This window comes from Macaca mulatta, chromosome 11 (genome assembly GCF_049350105.2).
Source record: "Macaca mulatta isolate MMU2019108-1 chromosome 11, T2T-MMU8v2.0, whole genome shotgun sequence".
In the NCBI taxonomy this organism is placed as follows: Eukaryota; Metazoa; Chordata; class Mammalia; order Primates; family Cercopithecidae; genus Macaca; species Macaca mulatta.
This window is the reverse complement of record NC_133416.1, coordinates 48,097,620-48,114,042: the sequence shown is the minus strand read 5'-3', so window position 1 is coordinate 48,114,042 and position 16,423 is coordinate 48,097,620. Positions and strand designations below refer to the sequence as shown.

Sequence of the window (16,423 nt, the reverse complement as noted above, 5' to 3'; positions counted from 1 at the left end):
CCATCAAGACTTTTGACTCTCTTCCTTTCTCTCAAGGCTTTTTAGAGGACCTCTTTGAACCAATACCATCAAATGACTTCTTAATAGACATAGGGGATATATTTCCATAGTCTGTTTATACTAAACACCATGACACCATCTGCAATGAAGAGAATAAAAGAAAGGATATATAACCTCTGTTGTAGTGGACTACATTCTTGATATAAGATGATAATAAGCATACTGTTGGAAAGTGAAGACAAGGGAAAATGTTCAAGATAAGTGTAGTGAATAAGATAACTAGGCTCTCAGTACCTTCTGGTACTTTTCTTTTGTATTTATTTGCTACAAGCACTTACTACCTCATATAAGGACAACTGTGATACCCAACCATTAGCGTCCTATCTCAAGTTCTTTCACTTTTCAAGTTATTTATATACCCCAGTGAAATTTATCTTGGAATTTAATCTTTCAATCATTGCTTTGCTCGTGTCATTCCCCTGCTCAAACCTTATCACTGACTCCTTGTTGCCTATACCATAAAATGCAAACTCCTTAGCCAAGCATGCAAGGCCTTCCCCTAATTTCTTCAAAGTCTGGCTTCAACGAACTTTTCATAGATTACCTACCATGAATCACTTATGTAATTCTTAGTAATAGGTAGTATTAAGCAATGGTTGAGGGCACAGATACAGGAGCTCTTACTCTATGGCCTTGGCAAATTACTTGATCTTTCTATGCCTCAGTCTTCTCATCTGCAAAATGGGACACCATTAATACCTACAGTACCAACCTCATAGAGTTCTGTGGAGATAAAATGAATTAATACCTGTAAAAAATCCTAAAGAATGCTTGACGTATAATAACCAATAAGTATTAGCTATAATAATTTTTTTCAGGTTAATTGACCAAATGGCTGCCAAGCAAGACACACAAGTCCTACCTTGTCTTTGACTCATGGCATTCTTCCTAAATATGGAAAGCTCTTATTCTACCCTCTCTGGCCTCCTAATCCCTCTCTGACTTTTCCTGTAAGAGTCCTTTCAAGTACCATTCCCCCTTAAAGCTTAAACCTCTTAGGCTACCAGAATACCAAAGAAGTCTTCTTGGTAGTGATTCTATACCAATCACTCATTCTGTGTTCCTTTTGTTGTTGTTGTTTTGCTTTCTTGTTGCTTGTTTAACTAATGTACAACTATCTTCCCATCTTGATTATAAGCTCTTTAAGGTACTTCCAATCAATAACAGGCTTTTTTTCAACCTTCAGCAACAAAAGCCTATTATCATTTAAACATGTGTTTATGTACTTCATGAATCATGTTTGTAGCACATTTCACTGTGAAAACTACCTTTTCTGTAACTAACAAACGTTTGTTAACTATTTTTTTTCCGAAATATAATTTCATAGAGTAAATCTATTGTTTCCCTTAGCTTCAGTGTAATACATTATGTAAATAAAACATCAAATCACCTAATTTTACAAAAAATAACAATATTTTCATTTAACATTATATACTTTGTTAGGTATTCTATACTACATTGCATCATACTCTAAATTATGAAAAATATTTCTTTAAGCAGAATAGTCAGTTGCTCATCTAATCTTATAAATTAAAGATTTATTGCTCTACTTTTATAGCAATACAAAATTGTTTAAAACATTCAAAACCACATAATGAATAATGTCTATTCTTTGGGGTGTTTTTGATATGAAGATAACAATGAATCACCTCTGAGTTGCTGATTGTAAAAGAAGTGATACATTCTTTTTAAGAACACTGTTATCTTCTTAAGAAAGAAGAGCAAAGCTGATTAAAAAGTACTGTCTATAAAGCCATGGGACTGTGATGTGGCTATAATAATTCATAAGCTTAAGAGGATCAGGCACCAAATCCACCCAATCCATGTCAGTCGCCTTTCTCTCCTTTGTGACACTTTCTCAAGACGTTGGGAAGAACAATGATTTTTAGAAAAGACTGGGAAAGTTTCTATTCCTATCTCTTTGTAGAAACACTAAAATCTACTAGGAATACAACAGCATGTACTTATGAAAGCACAATCTTCCTAAATTTGCCTTAAAAAGTTCCCAGCATCAAGTTCAGTGAGCTGTGCCTTAAGCTTCTTCAGAATGCCTCACAGCTGGGGCTACTGGTAATTATTTCAAGCAGCTCTCCCCAAGAGGACTTCAAAGAGGCTCCTGTGCCATCCCCAGTGCTCTAGGAAGCTTCCAGCTCTTTTGGTCTTTTCACCAGACCATTTACAAGGCTTGGAAACATTGAAAATATCTTTCATCTTTTTAGCTCCTCTGCAGTCAATCATGTTTTTGTTCAATTTCATATTTGGTCCAGTGCCATTCTCTGCACATCTGCTTTGCAGACAAGCATGTAAATTCAGACAGCTTTACCAGGGTTGTTCAAGTTCAATAACTAACATTCTGCAGGAGGGTGAAGGTGAGCACACATGTCTTTAGATCCAATTCAAGCATTTACATGAACAGAATTTAAAACATTGCCTTGTAGACTTGGGTTCTTTCTTGATTTATAGGCTATAAGAAATAGTCTAGAAAGATACAATTGCTTTGATCCATTGTGGCTAGATTTTAAAGATCTCACAACTTAAGAAACAATAATCGTTCAACTTCTGATTGATCTAGTAATAAATATATGGTGAGAAGGAATCAAATGTTACAGGAGAGCCTTTGGGGACTGCCCACCTGGAAAAATGTTAGGGATGTTGAAAAACTCTTGGATCCATACCATAATGCCTAAAACCTTGACCTTGAGATTCATCCATTCATTTAGTCCATCATTCAAAGAAAATTCACAGAATGTCTGAAGTTTCCCAGGCACAATGCTGAGAGCAAAAGAGATGGTGAAGATAGTAGGTTCAATAAAATACTAAAACCACTTCTAAGAAACCCATACATTTGTTGGGGGAAAAGAACATCAAAGAATAAATACATACCATAATACATGAAAATGCTATGAAAGTGAGAGGTATAAAGATCTATTGATAATGGAGAAGAAAAGATAGTATTGCTTAGTGGATTGCAAAGGGCTTCCAGGAGTAGAGGATTTTTGAGGATGCAAAGGAGTTTGTCAGCTACAGAAGGCCGTGGCACAGAATACCAGTTGGACAGAAAGCAACAAATAAAAGTAGAGAAGCCTGTTGATAGGAAAAGGGAGGAGTTTCATGAGACAACAGTAGAGGTTGTGTTAAAAAAAAAATTGCACAAAGAAAGTAAGGGTTTCAAAGGGCTATTTTTGCTTCACGAAAAAAACCTGGATTTAACCTATTGAAAATATAATGCCAATAAAGGCCCCTAAGCAAAGGAGCAAAACAATGACCAAAGTTTTGCTGAGGGTAGAAAACAAGTGGAGTTATAGATAGCAGAGGCTGGAAGGAAGGAAAGCTTCGTCAAGAAGCTACAGTGCAGGCCCAGGTGAAAATGATAAAAGCTTAGGTGTCATTAAGGCATCATCTCTAGTTAAAATTTGGATACGATGATGGAAGAAACGTATATGGTTCAAATGGTGCAAGTGAATGTAAGGACCTTCTTTCCTGACAAGAAATGTTGCGGGGGAATAAGAAAGAGAAAGGAGGTGCCAGGTGCTCAGGATGATTGAAAGGAAGAAAAGGGCAAAAATCAGTACATTAAGGCCCCAATTTGGAATTTTACCTAAAAGCAACTTTGGATCACAATTTAAAATGAATCAAATAATGTTACAGGTGTTCTGATGAGATTTTTATAGCACAGAATGATGACGAGAATAGGAACCACATTGAGACCTTCAGAGAGGGACACCAAATCCAGCTGTGCCATGTGCAAGCTGCACAGTAAAAAAAGGTGGCCCTGTTTCCCTTCTCAGGAGTTTAGCACTAACAAGTCAAAGAAAAGTTCAAGTCTTAGAAGTTTAAAATGGATAGAACAGTGCTTAATACACTCAATAGTATGAGGATCTTTCCAGTCTTTTTTTGTAGGCTGACATAAAACTATGTTTATTAATAATAAAACCTCAGTGGTGTGGCAAAACCATGATGACCACCTAGTTGGAAAATCTGAGGGACTGTCTATGATGACACTTATACTTACAGGAAAGAAACTGAGAAATGGAAAAGTTGAGAAATCTTTGAGTGATAATGTGACACAAATTCAGGGCCAAAATCCAGTTTAACACCTGCATCCTTTCCTGAAACTATGAGGCTGCCTCCATCCACAAATTCTGCTGTTTCCCTACCCAATGTAATGATTTGTAATCATGAATTAAACTAACTTCTAGGAGGACAGGGACACTGAATAAATCTACAGTGTCACTTCATTCAGGCAAGGTGGTAATGTCCATTTACACTCTTTTAAAAATGTATTTGTTATTTTTATAGGTTTAGGGGGTACAAATGCAGGTTTTTTTTACATGGATATATTGCATCATGGTGAAGTCTGGGCTTTTAGGTAACCGTCACCTGAATAAGATGCATTGTACCCACTAAGTAATTATCAGCCCTCAATCCGCTTCCCTCCTCCCACGCTTCCACATCTTCAATGTCTATTATTCTACTCTCTATGTCCATGTGTACACATTGTTTGACTCCCACTCATAAATGAGAATATGTGGAATTTGACTTTCAGTGTCTGAGTGATTTCGTCTAAGGTAATGGCCTCTGGTTCCATCTGTGTTGCTGCAAAACACACAATATCATTTTTTTTTATGATGGCACAGTATTCTGTGGTGTATATATGCACACCATGTTTTCTTTATCCAGTCATCCACTGATGGACATGTAGGTTGATTCCATGACTTTGCTATTGCGAATGGTGCTGCAATAAACATACAACTGCAGGTGTCTTTTTCTATTATGATTTTGTTCCTTTGGGTAGATACCAAGTAGTGTGACTGCTAAATCAAATGGTAGTTTTATTTTTAGTCCTTTGGGAAATCTCCATAGTGTTTTCCATAGGAGTTGCACTAATTTCCATTCCAACCAATAGCGTATAAGTGCTCTCTTTTCTCTGCATTTTCACCAACATCCATTGTTTTTTGATTTTTTATTAATAACCATTTTCTGACTGATGTAAGATGGTATCTCATTGTGATTTTAATTTGCATTTCTCTATGATTAGTGATATTTAGCTGTTTGAATTAGACATAAATTTATCAAAAAACTAACTGCCCAGCAGATTTACAGGTGATCTATAAAAACTTGTAAATGCTTCTTATGCATCAACAAATTAGCACCATTGCTTTGTGAGATAGTAAGGTATAGTGTTTCATTAGGTATATACAGAGGTAGCACCTTGTAGATCTGATTCAATAACATTCCTAAATGTTTAGCTCTGAACTGCAATTAATTTTCCTGCTTTAACAGCTACAATCTGACTATGCAGAGTGTTAGCTAAATAAACAAGACAACTACCAAAGATTTTCATTTTAGCAGTACAGACAGTGACCACAGAGAATGCAGAGGTATAATATTACAGAAATAAAAGAAAGTGTAGTTGGCAGTCTGGCGTTAGTTAAAAAGTTTCTGATTTGTGAAACTCTTTCTTCTGGTAATAAACTTAGCACTTAATGGAAAGTGCTACACTGACACTTCAATGTGGGAACTATTTCTAAAGAAAAGGAAAATGCCTTTTATGCTGCATTGCATTAGAATTTCAAGGTAAAAAATAAAATAAAAAGATTTTAATATATGCACTAAAAAATAATCCTCTGCTTTGTGCTCCGACCTATTCATCTCAAAGATTCCACAGACCTTCAGCCCCACTCTGGTCTCCAGAAGTTAAGAGAAGCACTGTGCCTCCAGCACTTCCCTGTCAAACAGCATTGGCCTGGAGCTGCAGGGGTTAGTGGAGTGCTGGGAGAAGAAAGTGTAAACAAAGAGCCATGAGTGATTATCCACCCTTTCCCACTCTGGAGTTGGAGTTATAGTTGCATTGCCTGCTATGAGCATCATAAAAATAGGAGAGAGACTGGGCACTATGGCTCACGCCTGTAATCCCAGCATTTCAGGAGGTCAAGGTGGACAGGTCGCTTGAGCCCAGGTGTTCAAGACCAGCCTAGGTAACGTGGTGGAACCCCATCTCTACAGAAAAATTTTTAAAAAATTATCCGGGTGTGGTGGGGTGCACCTGTAGTCCCAGGTACTTGGGAGGCTTAGGCTGGAGGACCCCTTGAGTCCCAGAGGTAGAGGCTGCAGTAAGTTATGATCATGCCACTGCATTTCAGCCTAGGTGACAGAGCAAGATCCTGTCTCAAAAAAGAAAAAAAAAAAAGAAGAAGAAAGAAAGAAAGAATAGAGGAATCAATGCTAAAAGCAACAGTGAACTTTGTTTCTCAGCTCCCTCCCACATACCACTTAGGCATCCTAACATCATGAGAACTAAATTAATGGTCATGCGCTCTTCCAGAATTGTGCCCAACTCTTCGATAGGATCAGGGATTTTCTGTGATTCTTTTGATTCTTGAAAGAATGAAAAACAGCATACTTTTATTCGCTGTATACTGTGGTGAATTCTTGGCATATGTGAATTTCTGTGATGTTTCAAAACGCCTTCAACAATATCTTCTGCCTTTTCAGTCTCCAGTGATATTTTGACATCTAGTGTAACTCAAATATCACAACTGATATTTTAAAATTTACAAGCATAAATAGTTTAACAAATATGAATGTGGAAATAGCTAGAAACTGGTTAACATAGTTGCTTGTGGAGACCGACTCCAAAAATTAACTTGCTTGTGGAGACCGACTCAAAAAATTAACTTATATTATGTGAAACACATGACATAGATTTACCTAATGACAGTGATTTTTATTCTTTTATTATTCTTGAATTTTATCAATAGAATGCAGAATATTAAAAAATACTACTTTACTAGCCTTTTTTGAACTGTACCAAACTATTATAACTAATATATTTATTACAGTTTATAAAATCTTTTTAATCATCAACAGAACAAAACCTTTAACATATCTACTTCCTCATTTACTTGAGTAACTTTGGAAAATTTTGTTGTTTTTTTAAAACAATTCATCAACTTGTATGTGTGCATCAAGCAATTAGCTACACAAAATATTTTTGAGCATACCTTGACTATATATAAACCATAGAATCTCTTATTGTTTTATTTTTTATTTCAGTTATATATCAGTAAATTCAAAGCATTTAGTAATATGTCAGATTGTGTATAAGTCATATGGATAATTTTATAATATATGAACTAGTTTGTACTCTTTACACTGTTAACAAACTTATTTGTTGCACCAGGTTTAAATCAGCATGACCATTTGAAATTCAAAAATTGGTCCATTAAATTTGTTCACTGAACAAATCATTGATCACAAAACAGAAAAGAAATTATTATCTTTACTTTAAAAATCTGTTTTAAAATATGCATCTGCACATTTTAAACTGATAGATTTCTTCTCAATTTTCCATTAGCTAAAAACTGCTTAAAGTTGACTGATATCATAATGACAGAGAAACTAAAATAACTGATAAGCATCAAATATTTCTAACTTTAATGATTACACAGAGTTCTTTTACAACACACATATACGCACAAGAAAAAACACACTATTTGTTTAACTAGATATCAAAGTCGCACAAATATCTATTCACTCAAAAAGCTGACAGCATCACTGAACAACTAAGAAAGAGCGATTTATTTCTAATAATCTTCTTTCTAAAAGATTTCATGCTATTTAACACACAACATTCTAGAAATATGCACATCATCTAATCCATTTCTTAACTGCAAATGTGGTCACATTGATCCAGTCTAGAACTATAGCATGTATACATAAAATCAGTGTACCCTGGTATAAAAGACACATTGAAAAATCTGTATCATTGAGACAAATTTCAAGCTCTAGTCATTAGCTGCTAATATATGCAAATCAAAGTGAATAATAATACTGCAGCTAGTTAAATTTCATTTGAATTTCTATGGTTGATCTCTTTACTTTTTATCATACAGGGTTTAAAGAAGATTAATTTGATATATATTAGTAACAGTACTATATAGGTGTCTACATGCACTTGATTTTCTCAACCATAGTTTTATAAAATTACCTCTTTAAAAAACCATTAGGTTTGTAACCAAATTGTTGTATGACAACATAAAAAAATTCTTTTTCTCTTTTAATGTAACATTAATGAAGCATATATAATATTTTCACCTAGCTAGCATAAGTTTTTAAATTGCCAACACATATTTCTGTTGTGTCTGTGTGTTTGTGTGTGTGTAACAATATATGTATTCAGTTCCGTCAGTTCTTCTAATAATATCAAATATAAGACTTTACTTTCCACTGGTAACTGGACAACTTAATATGTTTTTGAGATAATGCAGAAAGTAATAGGGACAATCTTCTGTTTAAATTATGTTGCCCTTTAGATCATACTGCGCACATTCTAACTTTAGAAGCTACAGTATGTGAATGTTTCCACTAGGCAAATTGTCAAGACGAACTGGATAGCAACAGCAAAAGTAGGTCTGCACTTTCTTGGCAACAAAACTGGAAGAATAAAATCTTGATACAAGAGACCTCTTTAGATATAAATCACAGTTTTGTTTTGTTTTGTTTGTTTTTTTGGCAAAAGACAACTCTTCTTTTTTTTTTCTAAATTGTCTAGTCAGCTAATTTATAAATGTTGTGATCTTTTTCCCCAAAACAGAAAACTATTGGCTGTTCTATATTCTTCACCCTTATTCTATGTCAATTCAGTAAAAATTCAACTTTGTTTAGTGCACAGACGATTAATGAAAATCTAAAACTTTATTCAAAATTTAATACAGAAAATCTGCCTCCATCATGATAGTTTATATAAATATTCAGAAAGATAGCACTAGTGATTATATAGCCTAGAATGAACAGAATTTTTAAAAAGAATAGTGGAGTCAAGTAAACCTTCCAAATTCCTATTTGTACCTTTACTAATACATTGGAAATACTCACTGATAAAAGTAACTTAACCATTTTTGGTAACAGCAACTAATATTGTCTTAACCAGTTAATAAAATGTCAAAAGGACAGAGATGGCAGATGGCAGGGACATAAAATTTCACTATCATAACCCAATTTTACTAGCATATAGGTGCTCACTTTATCACCCCCAAATACAACAATACAGTTACAACATACAAAGAGTTCTCACAGATTTTCACAGCAAAGAGAAAAAAAGGTATTTCCCTTTTTCTTTCATATAAAAGATAATGACATGAACAAAGTAGCCATATGACACTAATAAATATTACAGGTATTGTATAATTTCTTCCAAACTCTATATATAAAATAATTACAAATTTAATTTGTAATTAATTAAATTACAGAGATTTATCATCCTTTTTTGAAATGTTATAATAATTAATCCTTTAATAATCAAGCAAGTGACATCATAGTTCATGGGAAACACAAGTTATTAAAACAGAGGTATTCATTAACACATTTGGAAACTCCAGGTATTGTATTCTTTCATCACAATATCCAATAAATTATATAGAATCATAATAGAGTTTTACATCTTTTTCGAGGCAGCGTCTTGCTCTGTTGCCTAGGCTAGAGAGCAGTGGCCTACACACAGCTCACCACAGCCTTGACCTCCTGGGTTTAACATCGAGTGATCCGCCCACCTCAGCCTCCTGAGTAGCTGGGACTGTAGGTATGTGCCACCAAGCCCAGCTAATTTTTTTTGTTTTGTGTTTTGGTAGAGATGAGGTCTCACTGTGTTGCCCAGTCAGGTCTCGAACTCCTGAGGTCGAGTGGTCCTCCTGCCTCAGCCACCAGAAGTGCTGGGATTATAGGTATGAACCATCTCTCCCAGTGACTTTTAAATTTTTTGTAAGAAAGTAAAAACGATAATGCCTTTACTGCTACTACGAATGTATATTCTAATAAGCACCACACCAAAGTAAAGTGGTAAGTTTGGAAACTTAAAATATCCAAATCTTTCTTGCAAGGATCATATACATGTTTTATCATTGTCTTACCTCAATGATTTTGTCATGAATTTCCAGGCCATCTGCTCTGTCAGCAGGTCCATTTTCTACAATTTTTGAAACATAAATTCCTTCAGTCGATGTTCCTTCCTGACTATTCTATTAAAAAAATCGTTAACAGAAGAGAGACGTAAGCAAAATTTAAATATTATTAAGGACAATTTACCAAATGTAACATTACCAATACTCCGTAAATCTGCAACTCTCTTAGCTGGTGATTTGGCACAGAATTTTAACTTACTTAACACCAACTAGTCATTAATCAAGATGGCAGTTTTAATGAATGAGTCCAGGGTCTCTGACAAGATTATCTATTAACTTCACATTTTTTAGTTCACATTAAAAGCTATGGGAAAGGGCATGTACAAGGTGAAATAAACTGGCTTTTAAGTATTATTTATAAAACATCTCACTTCTAAAGAGATACAGCAAGTAAAAGGGTGATAAGGTTAAAGAAGGAAAAAAACATGTGTCTGGTTCCCACTGTATAACTGGTTTGAGATGTGGTCAGAGTTTTGAAATATAATTTAGCTTTTTGATGTGACAGATTTAGAAACATAGCTCTAGCTGTGTCTATTCGCAGGAGAGACTGGTAGCTTACTCAAGTGTAAAATCTCAAATGATCACATCCAAACTGCAAGGGAACCTATGCAAAAGGGAACCCATGCAAAGCTCATTTTTACATATTTCCAGGTGCAATGTAACTCATGATTAGTTAAACCTCAAACATAGCCAATATGGTAAAAATGGGACAGTTTAGACAGTCACAAGAAGCCAAAGCTTATTTAGGGAAAATATCCAACATCCTATAATAATACATCATATAATTTTAAATGTCATTTGACTTCATGGCAGGTTAAATAAAATTATTTCTCTTTAGCTGTCCTTATCATGAATTTTAAGAGACTTTTTAAAAAAGTCCAATGTCATCTAAATGTCAAATACCAAAACAGAATCTACAAAAATATTCCTTAGGGAAAATGATAACCAAAATGATATGATGAAAAGACTTTCATCTTAATAAATGAGGACTGTTTTAAAAAGAGAAGCACAGCAGTCATTAGTTGCTAGGTTTTCAAAATACTAAACACAAGGAAGAAATATGTCACTGCCATCCTTACCTAAACAGAGCATATGACCAACAACACTAAGACAGTTTCCTTGAACAACATCTGCAATGCAGGATGCAAAAATTTCATGGCAGTTTATTGAGAAAATTAAAGAACTTCATTTTTTAAAACTTAACCACCTTTTTCCAGTTATGGTGAAAATTAAGTTGACACAGGAATTCAATGATATAAAAGAACTTTGCAACTACAGTATATTATGTAAGTTTAAAATATGCATTTTGAAAACAATTGGCATCAACATAGAGAATATTATTCATACAGTCAAACAAAGAACTTGGTTTGGGGAGCCAAAAATATTTCTAATCAACTGTTTTTCTTTAACATGGTACTTCCTATTGAATTCAATCATCCCTTATTTCAACTGTTCATTCATTCATTCAATATATATTACTTTCTTCCTAGTCTGTATTAGCATCTTCAAGCTGAGTAATTTCACTTAATAAATAGGAGATTTAAGCAGGCAATACAATTGCCTAATGTTATCAAATAGAAGTTGCCTACATATGGTATTGTGAGATAGGTTTATTCAAGAAATTTTCCAAAAGTACAATATAATTTAGATAAAATGTGAAATGTACTTTCCTTTTCTTCTTTTAAAGTTGCAAAGAGAACCAAGTTTGCTAGCTGTTTTTTGTTTCTCTCAAAAATAAAGGCCAGGTGCAATGGCTCCAGCCTATAATCCCAGCACTTTGGGAGGTGATGCAGGCGGATCACTTGAGTTTAGGAGTTCTGGACCAGCTTTGCCAACATTTTGTATTTTCTCTACCACAAATACAAAAATTAGCTAGGCGTGGTGGCACATGCCTGTAGTCCCAGCTACTCAGGAGATTGAGGCAGGAGAATCACTGGAACTGGAGGCAGTGATTGCATTGAGCCTAGATCATGCCACTGCACTGCAGCCTGGGCTGCAGAGTGAGACTCCATCTCAAAAAGGAAATACTTTTTAAAAATTTTAAAAATAATAAAATCAGGGCCAGGCGTGGTGGCTCACACCTGTAATCCTAGCATATTGGGAGACTGAGGGGGGGTGGATCACTTGGGGTGAGGAGTTCAAAACCAGCCTGGCCAACATGGCGAAACCCTGTTTCTACTAAAAATACAAAAAATTTGCCGGGCATGGTGGCAGGTGCCTGTAATCCCAGCTATTTGGGAGGCTGAGGCAGGAGAATCGCTTGAACCTAGGAGGCAGAGGTTGCAGTGAGCCAAGATTGCACCACCGCATTCCAACCTGGGCAACAGAGTAAGACTCTGTCTCAAACAAACAAACAAACTAAATAACTAACTAGCTAAATAAATAAATAAAATCTGGGCATGTACTGGAATATTTTCATTAAGAAATCTGATATTTGATCACAAGCATAATTTTAAAGATTAAACCACTATTTTTCTTACTCAAAATCCACAAATGAAAGCTAAGTCCTCTATTATTTTAAAAGCAATGAGTAATGTTTATTAATGCTTATTTTATAAGGAATGAGTAGTGCATTAACAAGGTGTTTTACCTGATTTGGTCGACCTCCTATAATATTGAATCCCAAAGTGTCATATTCTCTTTCTAACACAATAGTAAATGACTTATGTTCTCCATCCTAGAAAAAAAAATGTATAAAATGACTAACTAGGTAAAAATATAAAAGAAAAATAAATGCTACAATAAGTTTTTATGTACCGTAAGTTAACTGACATGTGAAAAGAGGAAAACTTTGAAATTAAGAATGGTTGAATGTGGCAGAAGGTTGACATTTTCTTATACTTACTTTGTAAGTATATATTTGAAAAAGAACAACGGTGCATGTGAGGGGAAAAAAAAACCCTATTTTCAAAAATTACGGAATGGCTTTGCATTTTGAGACATGCAGCTCTTTTATCCTAATGCAGCATCTAAATCTGATTTCACTGTAATTGAAAACAGATTTCTGGTTAAACCTTGGAGGTATCTTTATTTTTCCCTCCATTACAGAAAAGTAAAATATAAATTATCAATAGTGTAAAATTTTTATTTTGTAAAGTCTTAAGGAATTTAAGAAACATGAACTATTTATAAATTTTAGTCATAATATTCATGTTGCTGTTGTAATGCAGAATATGTTAGGCTACTGTAGTCCTAATTTTAAATAATATTCCTACTTGGTTTTGCATAATTCCTGCAGAATAAAAAAATAAGGGTTTGTGCTTGGTAAAGTAGTATGCATTTTTTTTTCCTGCTGGCCGAATAATAGTAAAACAAGAATTATAGCTACAATGTTTATTAGTAAAGACTAACTTAAACATTGGATGAATTAGTGCTGGGCTAGGTGGGTTTATTCATGGTTATAGATGTTATTAACCTTTACTTGGAAATTATTTCTGAATGATAACATTCCATATGCATCATCATCACTACTATCAGCATCACGATATTTTCCCAGGAGCTTTTCCTAGGCAGTGCACAGAGCAGCCCCTACTGGTAGGAGAAAAACATTTCTGAGAAACACATAGAGGGTTTTGGCTAGTCTGCAAATCATGGGCAGTTTTTCTCACTTCTCAGAATCATAGCTTGACTTGTTGCATGGACTTTTCTGTAATATTATTCTAACTGTTGCTCCTTTCCTTCAACCACTGGTTTCCTAGACCTTGAAACCTGGACTGGTAATACAAAGCTTCTATCTGTGCTTTTCCCTGGGTCCTCCCATTTTGTAAATTTACCTGTATATATGCATGTATGTATATGCATATATGGACTAGAGAAAGAATCCTTGAAACCAGTCTTTTCATACACAGTGTGCATCCATTCATCAAGGTGGAAACATTTTAGTCCCTCTCACTTCAACGTTCTCATTTAGGTTCAAGACAGGCGCTTCTAAACTCAGTGCCTGAGTTGGAGGCAGTATGCAGCAGCCAGTCCCAAATGGGAATCTTTCTGGGTTGCTCCTCCCCGGGAGTGCTGAAGAATGAAAACAGCTCCTTGAATGGATCGCAAATTCTGCTAAATGCCTGCTCACCATGGCAGCGACCAAAAATGTCAAACACTGCGCAGAAGTCCTCCAGGAGAGAAGTTACAGCTTTATAAACAAGCCTCTTCACACGGAGTGCTGCAAAGAGGCTTGTTTATTCGGCCTGAAAGCGGGCGGGCGGACCAGGAGCGCAGCTCGGGGCCAGAAGCTTAGACAAAGAAGGGAAACAGCCACTGCCTGGGGGCTCTCAGGGCCGGTCTGACCACAGATGGAGGCTCTCGGACTGGACTTCCCAGGTCGCACACACACAATCTCAATCTCTGTCTCTCTCTCCACCAATAATGAGATCCCGAGGCAAGGAAGGCTTATTTAGGGAAAGTCAGAGTGATGAAAAGAACTCTGCAAGTCTAAGAAACCCCATCTCTCAGCTCCTGAGGCCGTCCTGGCCCCTACATGCCTCACAGTCCCCAACTTAGTAGAAGGCAGTTGATTCAGGCAGTGGCAGCGCAAGTGTCATCAGCACTGACACCAGTCCCAGGTGTGCGGCTGCCAGGGCCGCGGGGATGCTGGCTGCCGCGGGAGAGGAAAGGCTGGGCGGGGAAAGTCTGTGCTTTCCGGCTTTCCTTCTCGGATTTGCTTCAAGCACGGGACAAGGGTTCAAAAAATAGGCAGAGACGGTGGGCAGGAGGCTGAAAGATGGAGAAAGTAAGTCTGGATGGAAAACGAGTTTTCCCAATTCCTACTTTCCCGGCACAAAGTTAGAATCGAATCTGTTTAACTCTTTCCAATCGTAATATAAGCAGAAAAGGGACGATCCTTTACTTCGATGACAATCCATTCGAAAGATAATGACAGGAAAGTAATGATCAGGGTGTGATGCTTCCTGCTGCACAGTGAGGAAGGATGCCTAATTCCAAAGGAATCCTGAAGTGTCAGAAAGAACCGTTCCTCTTCCCACCCCAATCGACCATGCCGGCGGTGCCCACCCCCCTTTGCTTACCCTGCGGTGGCCGCCACCCAGGTCGCCGGCGAAGTTGCGGACGTGAGCCATGTATTGGGTGAACTTCTCCTGGTACCTGCGCGCCGTGAGCTGCACCTCGCCCTGCAGCGCCCAGAGCTGCGCCAGCAGCGCCTTCTCGCGCCGCCTCCAGGCGAGGACCCGAGGCCTGGGCCCCCGCCCGCGGCCACAGCGGCCGCTCGGCTGCCCCCCGCGCGCGCCCCCGCCCCGGCCAGCCCCGGGTGCCGGACTGCAGCCCCCCCGCGCGGGCACCTCCCCGCAGCCCAGCCCCGAAGCGCAGCTCGGGCGGCTGCGGAGGCGGCTGGCAGGGCCGAAGTCGCAGTGCTCGACGTGCGCCTCCAGCTCTTGCAGCCTGACCGAGTGGCCACAGCCGCGGGCGCGGTAGTCGCACTGGACGCGCAGCTTCTGGATGAGGCTGCGTAGCGGCAGCACCCGGTACAGCTCGCCGGGCGCCAAGGGCTGGCACTGCAGCGGGCACCGGCGCCGCCGCACCGCCCAGGGCAGCAGGCAGCTGGCGCAAAAGACGTGCCCGCACGGCGTGCACAGGGGCTCTTCAAGCACCTGACCGCACAGCTTGCACTCCAGAGCCGGGTCCACAGCTTCCGCGAAGCGCTCCAGGGCAAAGCCCATGTTAGGGATAGGAAAGAAAGGGGGAGTGAAAGCAGAGTCCGTCTTCTCCAAGCCCCCCTGCCTTCCCCGGCCCACCCCCGGGGCAGCCGCCTCGCGGCGGCGGCAGTGGCTAGTCGGAGAGAGGTGGCGGGTGGGAGGTGTGACCTCAGAGTTTGTTTGGCTTGAAGTTTTCAGGCTCCTGCTAGGTCCCCTGACTTCTCCCGTATTGACGCTAATAGAAGTAACCTCCAGAGACCCCCGCCTCCTTCGCTGCCCTGCGATTTACGTTCTTTCAAATTTTGGCCGCCAGCTTACAATGGTCCTTGGGAACACTGTATTCTCCTTTGCCTGAACAGTGGACTTCAAGCATCGAGGCTCCTCGCCCTGGGTAGGGCTGATGATGGGTACAGCGCTAATGTTGAGAAACAACTTTTAAATCCACCGCAATGTAAGCTTCGGGAGAGCAGAATCTTTTTGTCTATCTGGTTTTCCGCTGAATGCTCATGGCCCGCCCAGCGTCAAGTCTATCTCCAATATGTTTGAAATAGAAGCACTTTTGTTTCTTTCACATCAAAACTACAAAATCAGAAGTTAGGAAACTGTTACTTTAGGAAATCACTATTAGGAAAATAACACTAGGAAATCCACAGAGCCAGGCTTCTCAAACCATGATCCAGAAATCAGGTGAGTTAGAAAGGCGCGATCCTCCACCTAGCAGCAAAGATGGGGAAAAAGCCAAGCGCCCGCCTCAGGACA

At 38.1% G+C, this 16,423-nt stretch overlaps 1 protein-coding gene across 2 annotated transcripts in view; it reads right to left on the bottom strand.

Moving 5' to 3' along the window:
• Positions 1-15,802, bottom strand: part of PDZRN4 (PDZ domain containing ring finger 4) — a 415,257-nt gene extending 399,455 nt beyond the window's left edge. Inside the window, exons 1-3 of one of the 2 annotated variants that reach the window (XM_015151453.3) lie at positions 15,041-15,802; positions 12,610-12,696; positions 9,969-10,076 (exon numbers count right to left, since the gene is read on the bottom strand). In XM_015151453.3, coding sequence (XP_015006939.2) covers positions 9,969-10,076; positions 12,610-12,696; positions 15,041-15,688 — 843 coding nt within the window. In that variant the 5' untranslated portion in view covers positions 15,689-15,802. The remainder of the gene's footprint in view (positions 1-9,968; positions 10,077-12,609; positions 12,697-15,040) is intronic. The other variant, XM_077953187.1, reaches the window with a different exon arrangement.
• Between the last annotated feature and the right edge of the window lie 621 nt (positions 15,803-16,423).